This window comes from Silurus meridionalis, chromosome 4 (genome assembly GCF_014805685.1).
Source record: "Silurus meridionalis isolate SWU-2019-XX chromosome 4, ASM1480568v1, whole genome shotgun sequence".
Classification (NCBI taxonomy): domain Eukaryota; kingdom Metazoa; phylum Chordata; class Actinopteri; order Siluriformes; family Siluridae; genus Silurus; species Silurus meridionalis.
Window position 1 is genome coordinate 7,012,000 of NC_060887.1, and position 7,993 is coordinate 7,019,992.

Sequence of the window (7,993 nt, forward strand, 5' to 3'; positions counted from 1 at the left end):
AAAGCTTCATGCACAGGAGCATCCAAAAGTTCCTGCGCTTGTGAAAAGTTCTCACTGTGAACGTGGCTTCAGCGCAGAAACCCCCCGCGGGTACGATCATGCTCGTGACGACGATTCGGAGGCATGCATGCGGACGGTACTGCGACGCGGTTTTACAATGCCGAGATCTTTTCAGATGAAAAAAAGGGACTCTAGCGTTACTCGTAAAATTGGACGACAGACAGAAAAAAAAAAACATCCAACAAAAACCAAGTCCTATGACGCTTAGTCGAGGTGTGTGTGTGTGTGTGTGTGTGTGTGTGTGTGTGTGTGGTGTCCCCCGGTGGAAGACCAGTTGTAAGAGACAGACGTGGTGTTTGGCACTGGAGTGTGTGTGCTTGGTTTGTGCTATACGATGTTGAAGACCATCGAGAGGTACTGCTCGTAGGAGACCTGGATCCAGCCGTCCTGGTCCGTGTCGTATCTCCGGAACACGTCGGTTAGCCTCTGATTGGGGATTTGGGAGGAGAAGAAAACGCGTTTTTAATTTGACGATAAAATGCGTTTTGTTTTTTTTATTCTCGTGGTGCGGAGCAGAGGTTCACCTGTAGTACAATGCAGCACTGGATGAAGTCATCGAAAGCTACCTGTCCTTTCCTCTGCCGGTCAAATTTCTCGATCAGCGTGTTATAGAACTGGTCTGAGAGACGGTAACCTGGACACGGAGAGAGACGTCAATCAACATCAATACAATAAACACATCGTGGAATTTCCTCAACACGAAATTCATCATGGTAAAAATCCAGACGTTTTTTTTTCCTGTTGCGTCTGCAGGAAGACGCAGCTCTACCTCTGCCGTGTCAATCTGTCTGGTCACGGATCGTCACTGTGATGCTGCTTACCGAAGCCGGTGAGAGCCTGCTTCAGCTCGGTCTTGTCGATGAAGCCTGAGTTGTCACGGTCGTAGGTGCGGAAGATGTTCTGCCAGTCGGTGATGTATTTCCACACGCCGGCGAACTCGTTAAAGTTCACGCCGCCTTTATTGTCTCTGTCAAACATGGCTGAGAAACCAGACGAGAAACACAGGAGAGAGAAAGAGTTATGATATACAAACATTCATTTTTCTACCTGAGGGTGAACAGGTGAGAGAGTGGTGAGTAAATGAACAGGTGTGTGTGTGTGTGTGTGTGTGTGTGTGTGTGTGTGTGTGTGTGGAGGAATGGCTGAGGAAGGTAATTAAATGGTTCAGTGATTTGGTGTGTGTGTGTGTGTGTGTGTGTGTGAGAGAGACGTCGTGTTCCAGCAGTAAGAGCGATATGAACAGAAAGATCACACGGTTGATGATGGACACTGATCTTCACACCACGGCCTGGAGGTTCAGTTTCTCCTCCACACTCAGTGACAGGAATCAATCGAGAACGTGGCCATGAAATCACTCGAGAGCAGAGAATCCATTGTGTGTGTTGATTTATTCCCTTTTCACACAGCGGAGCTCCAGAGCAGGTCCTGGGTGACTTCCACTGATCCCAGATATGCTCCACATCTCACCACATCTAACTTCTTCTGGATGAAGGGAAGTGCTCTTGTGTTCTTCTCCAAACTGTTCCCACAAAACTTGGAGGCACACGATCGTATCAGACGTCTTCGAATATGGAGCTCTTTAGCTGAAGCAGGAGAACCAAACCTGCTCCATGAAGATCAGGAAACTGCATGAAGATCCATGCAGTTTCAGCAGGAGATGGAGGAAGATGCTGTGTGTGTGTGTGTGTGTGTGTGTGTGTGTGTGTGTGTGGTTTCCCTCTAAATCAGACTCAGGAGTTGGACTGGGATCCGTGGACGGTGTGATGGACGACTTATGGCGGAGGTGACGGTGAAGTGGAATGAGATCAGAGAACTCGGAATGGAAATAACGTGTGGGAAGCTGCACGACCAGAACTTCATCAGAGACCCAACCATCTGCTGGTGTAGGCTGATAAACGCAGTTTTGTTGGAGAGCTGGTGGGAGATGTTTGTGTGTGTGTGTGTGTGTGTGTGTTTGTGATGTTATGGCGCAAGAATGAGTCATCGAAAAAGTTATTCCCATTTTCCCAGAAACGTCACTTTTCGGATAAAACGCAAGTGAGAACGTTGGTGGCCCGATGAGACCGAGGCGGAACTCCGCATGGTGGAGGCAGGATCATGCTACGAGGCTTCTTCTCTTCAACCTGCAGGACGTTCTCCTTACAGAAGGACCAGATCCAAACCCAAGTCAGCAAGGAACCAGGTGAAGGTGATCAACATTTCGGAGCTACGACTTTCCACAGCAATATGTGAGATCCGATTCGCTCGTTACACAAACCCGCGGGTTTAACAGGAGTGTGTAGGTTTTATTCCCATACAAAAACACACAAACCCGAGACTCGACTCCCTCAGGCTCGAGGAGAGAAGATGTTTTTCTCACCTATAATCGATCTGACAGTCACAGGATTGAATGGTGTCCATGTGCCTGTGAGAGAAAAGGAAACAGAGGTCAAATCAGCGTCATGAGAAGAAGAAACCACGTGCTTGAATATCTTCATTTTAAGATCGGAAAAACTGTGTGTTGCTGCGATGATGTCGGTGAGGGTGTTGCGCGAGTGAGAAGGTTCAGTGTGCTCTGCATAAAAGCTCCTTTGTTTCCGAGGCTCGGGCGGCGACGCTGCCAGATTCCATCCGTGTTTAACCCATTTATTAGCAGGCAGACTCGCGCCTGTGTGTGAATGCTCACGTGTAGCGAGTGCACCGAGCATCCTGAAGGTGGCGGTAGATGTTCCTGAACTCCCTCACCCACACTAATATATATTATTATCAGCTTCTCTAATAACCACTGAAGACGTTCTACTAGATTCGGTCTGCTACAATCCGCCGTTCCTATTTCATATCAAGGGGTGCAGGTCGTTTATTGGTACCTCGACTACAGCAGGGGGCAGCGACGATGAACGGAGAAACTCAAGAACCACGAAGATGGACTTTAACATAAACAGTTTACTACAATGACAATCAGACACGTGTCCATCAGTAAACAGGTGAATGATGGACATATTTATGATAAGGTTCCTCTGGTTCCTCTCGAGGTTTTATTTAATATCTTCTAATGGAGTTTTTTCTTTGCCACTGGTTCGGACTCATTTCTGAATTTCTATTCTGTTATGAATCGACAGACTTTGGTGACGATCGAGAGGAATCAGAAATACAGCCTGAGGTGAAGATCTACTTTCAGTAAAACAATGACCCAAAAAACCAACAACGGTGATCTGTGGATTGTGTATATTTAAGCCTGAGATGTTTTTTTCATTATAAACGAAGTGAGAACGTTATGGGAAAGTTCTTCGTGGAACTGCTCCGATTCTAAAACTGAAAGTCTTCAGCTTCATCAGACTTTTTTTGCGCTTGACCAACGCTGGGTTGGACCAACGCGTGTGGATGACCAGTCAGAATATACCTACCGTTTGATAAAGCCTGCTGGAGCTCTGTATCTGAGATGGACCCGCTCCTGTCTTTGTCCACCCTGTGGGGAAAAAACTCATTAAACACTGGAGGAACATCACATGGAGCTTACAGAAGAGTTCACAGTTTCGTTCGTCACGCGTTAATAACTGATTTATCCGTCTTTACGTGTTCACCAAAGTTCAGAGAACTGATTGTCCTCCTAAACGCCTGGATGAAAAGCCCCTTTTTACACCCCTCACCTTCAGCTTTTTTACGTTTCCCAGGACGTCCGACAAACTCAAATCCTACACTGGATTCATTTTTGGCTCTGCTACGAAACAAAAGCGAGCTGTTGGTGGAATTACTCCAGTGAGTCACACGTTTCCTAGCAACAAGCTGTGAAACAACAACAATCACCACCACGACACCAGGAACCTCCTCAGAACACCAGGAAAAAAAAAGAAGGAACATTTGCCCAGAAGGAATGAATGGAAACCTCAAATCTCATTAAACCTCATTCCAACACACACACACACACACACACACACACACACACACACATAAAATGGAAACTAGATTTAGAGGGACACTTGAATCATCAGGTGTCCTACACAGAAGATCTCAGGACTTAAGGATTTGGGTCCTAATGGGAATGTGTTTCAGACTGGTTTCTTCTCCTGGACCTTTCTCAGTGTCAGAGGTGATCATCTCCACATCATCTGCTCTGTATGCCCCCCCCTTCCTGTTTTTTCCTAGAAATGCCTGTAGGTTCTTGAGAACATGAGATATGGCTCGAAAATACATAAATACAGTAATAGATGATTACATTCGTTATGCGCGAGCTGTAACATCTGGAATGCTGCGAATGGAGTGAATGCGGTTCCTCCAGATGTTTTGTCACGCAAACCGGAAACGACTTCAAATCAGATGACGGGAGGAATTTCTAGTTCCGTCTAATTTCTAATCCAGTTCACTAAAATCTTTCAGAAGAAGATTTACACACACACACACACACACACACACACACACACACAACAAAGTTCTACACATTTCAGTAAGTCGCGGAGAACAGCACGGCACGGGCCCGCGCGCATCCGCCGCATGAAGTAGTCCGGGAGGCGCTGCGGAAATCTCCGCTCCGCTCTGCCTTCACTCACCGCTGGAAGATGTTCCAGAGAAACGCCTGGTCTGGAGGCGCGCTGTTGTACTGAGGAGCTCGGTACTGGTTATGGTACGCCATTTTTTCACAAACCCACAGCAAATGAAGGATCTCCCGGACTCGTGTCTCGCTCTCCCCCGTCACATTCTCCACGCAGGGGCGTGGACATGAAGCCACACCTCCACCGCTGCTTATGACATATGCACTGACAGGGCGATGTCCCGCCCCCATCGCGTCCCTGCGCTCTGATTGGCTCGCCGCCTGCCAGCGTGTCAGAACTGTGCTAAAGGGGTGGAGCTACAACCTGTGATTGACGGACTGACGCGGAAATGTGGAGGTGCGTGATGATTTACATACAGGGTTATTATTATTATTAATATTATTATTATTATTAATATTATTATTATTATTAATATTATTATTATTAATACTACTACTATTATTAATACTATTATTAATATTATTATTATTATTATTATTATTATTATTGTTATTATTATTATTATTATTATTATTGTTGTTGTTGTTGTTGTTGTTGTTGTTAATAATAATAATAATAATAATAATAATTATTATTATTATTATTGTTGTTGTTGTTGATAATAATAATAATAATCATATTATTATTGATATTATTATTATTATTATTATTATTACTATTGATATTATTGTTATTGTTATTATTAATAATAACGCCAGTAGGAGCAGTAGCAGAAATAATAATTATATTAATAATTGATAATAAAGGAGTAATAATCATTATAATAATAATAATAATAATAATAATAACAGGAAGAAGAGGAATAAACAGTAGGGTCTAATAGTTTCAATACGGCATTGTTTCATCTACAAATGTACAAAATGATATACATTTTAACTTTATACTCTCTTTATTTCTGCTTTAAAACTGCTTTTATTCTAGAAAATGCAGAATTTGACTGAATGTTTAAAAGTAATGTTGCATTAATATTTTTTATGAGGGTCGAGAATTTTGCTGTGACGTTATGCAGTAAAGAAAAGTGTAGAATTAAAGTTTGATAAACAGAAGCGGTTCCGGGTCTCAGGGTCTCGTCTGGGCCTGTAGATCAGGAAGGCATTTGCAGAATGCAGGAGAGGGTGAAATTAGAGTGCAGATAACGTTTATTATCATTTGCATGTTTTGTTTTCACACACACACACACACACACACACACACACACGTATAAGGGTGTGTGTGTGTGTGTGTGTGTGTGTGTGTGTGTGATGGGTGTGGCCATTGTGAGGCCTTTACAGTTCTGGGCCTGGATTCAACGCTGATCCTTCAGGCAACACATGCCGAAACAAAAATATGGGCCTGGAATATGCAGGTATACTCAATTAACCAGGCTGGTGGAGCAACCTGGAAAAGAAAGATGTTGTCTGGAGAGTTTAGCTACAGAACGTGTGATTGTCCGTTCTCTATAGAGCTCAGAATGGAGTATTGTTTCTACAGGACCACACACATGACCGCATTGAATGAGAACATCCTACGCAGAACAGTCAATAAACAGGGAATAGATACACAACAGAACAGTGTCATGTGGGAAAAGCTGTAAACTACTGAGTAGTGAAGCAACGAAAAGTTTACCAGCCATTTCAGCAAGAAGAAATGGTGGCTCCTAAATCTAAGCGTGGCCTACAAGTTCTGGCATGTTCAACGTACGTGATTTAGACTGATCCAGATCCAGAATGACATCATGGGTTTTACAGGATAATGTAAAGTATTATAGACAGTCAAATGCTGCTGAAGACGAATCAGATGAAATGGACAATGCAAAAAAACACCATTTGTTATTTACGACCTATATGACAATTCATTATTTCTACCACTAGATGGCGGAAAAACGCGTTAACAATTCGTCGGCTCATGACTTTTCTTTTCAATCAGAATCAAAGAGCTGTGATCTTTAAACATTATTTTAGATGGCTAATAAAATATAGAAGGCATATACACTGAAAAATGGAATGTATTCAAATGCATAACTTGATTTCTTGAATTTGAACACGATTTTCACCAGTTATTATTATGACCGATTTTGCATTCGTACTGATTTTTCGAACCTGCAAAAAAGCACCAGGCCATACTAGAACCCTATAGATGGTAAAGGTATCGAAAGCTGTGAAATCGGTGCTAGAAAAACTTGTCTGAAGATTTGAACCTTTTTGTTTGAAATGTTGTCTCTATTCATTCGGAAGAACGAACTTCATTGAGACCAACAGCATTGGGTTCTACGGTTCTACCCCATCTTCTTCAAGGTTTGGTGTGTTTCCGTTCTAATATATTTTTCTGTAAGTTTAGGCTGTAAAATGCCTTTTTTTTTTAAAAGGATTTACGTCAACATTTATTCGTAACAAATTCTGTTTTTTGTGTCGCCATGTTTTTCCACTGTTTCCCCACCAGATGTCGCCCGTGTTCAAATGTCCTCAGTTTGTAACAAATTCTCGTGTTTTTCTCAGGATTTCTTGATGTATTTTTGTGTTGTATTGTTTGCTTTCCCTGTTTTGTCACCCTGTTACAAGTCCTGTCACCAAATAGAAATATTGCTGTAGAATTAAGCAAACCGATTTAAGTGAAATATTGAACCCAGGATCACTGGATTGAAACCTAAATACTTCATTTGGAGGCCACGTTTCACTGGAATTGACTGTATACTTGTTGAAAATGATGGTTTTTTTACCTCTTTCTCCAATAACAGCCGGGTCTTCAAGCTTGACTCTCAGGGCTCAGGTGTCCAGTCTTTACTCCTCTTTCCAGTTACAGTACAGAAGATCATAATGTACCTTTATTCTCCAACAAACCAGTCGAGACGTGGATTTTCGTTGGACTATGTGAAGTGCTGTTGTGCGTTTTAGTTTGAAATCTAACCAATCACAGCCGTGTGTTTCAACAGAAGCTCACGCAACGTCCAATTACAGAACATCATCTCCCAAAGAGATTGTTTATTAAAAGACTGAGAAAAAGTAGAAACCCAAACAAAAAAACACACCACACAAAGAAAAGACGGATGAAGCGAGTGGAACTGAAGTGAGGATGAAAAGTGCAAAAACGCTTTGTTATAAAATTGTGTAGAAAATCGTGAAAAGGTGGACAATCGAATCAAATGAAGAGAAGACGGGAACCAAACATTTGGACTGCAGAAAAAAACGAATAAATGCTGTGAACTACACGATTCTCCAATGTTCTAGTGGACTCTAAAGCAGATGTGTGTAAAAGTAAACACGCCCATAATAAACAAAGTGCACGGACGTATCCTGTTTTATGAAAAGGCACAGGTTTCCTTTTGCTTTCTTTCCATTCGTATTCCAGTTCCTCCTCTTCTAGAAACTTCCTGCTTTGGAGTTCATATAAATAAATAATAATTGAAAAAAAAAAAAAAAAAATGCAAAAAG

At 42.4% G+C, this 7,993-nt stretch overlaps 2 protein-coding genes across 4 annotated transcripts in view; both read right to left on the reverse strand.

Annotated features, from left to right (window-relative positions):
* Window positions 1-273: 273 nt before the first annotated feature.
* pdcd6 (programmed cell death 6) lies at window positions 274-4,831 on the reverse strand. Of its 2 annotated transcripts, none has more exons than XM_046846473.1 (6): window positions 4,584-4,831; window positions 3,444-3,505; window positions 2,420-2,464; window positions 882-1,040; window positions 585-694; window positions 274-486 (listed from the first exon to the last, which is right to left on the reverse strand). In XM_046846473.1, exons 1-6 carry the CDS (start codon window positions 4,814-4,816, stop codon window positions 388-390), a joined length of 708 nt encoding a protein of 235 aa, XP_046702429.1. In that variant the 5' UTR covers window positions 4,817-4,831; the 3' UTR covers window positions 274-387. The 2 variants fall into 2 exon arrangements, with proteins under 2 accessions (XP_046702429.1, XP_046702430.1); XM_046846474.1 differs by lacking the exon at window positions 4,584-4,831 and adding an exon at window positions 4,253-4,435.
* A 2,682-nt stretch (window positions 4,832-7,513) lies between these two features.
* ciarta (circadian associated repressor of transcription a) overlaps window positions 7,514-7,993 on the reverse strand; it is a 5,297-nt gene continuing 4,817 nt past the window's right edge. For both annotated transcript variants that reach the window (XM_046846468.1, XM_046846469.1), the window contains one exon: window positions 7,514-7,993. This exon is cut by the window's right edge. The gene's annotated coding sequence lies outside the window, so the exon portion shown is untranslated.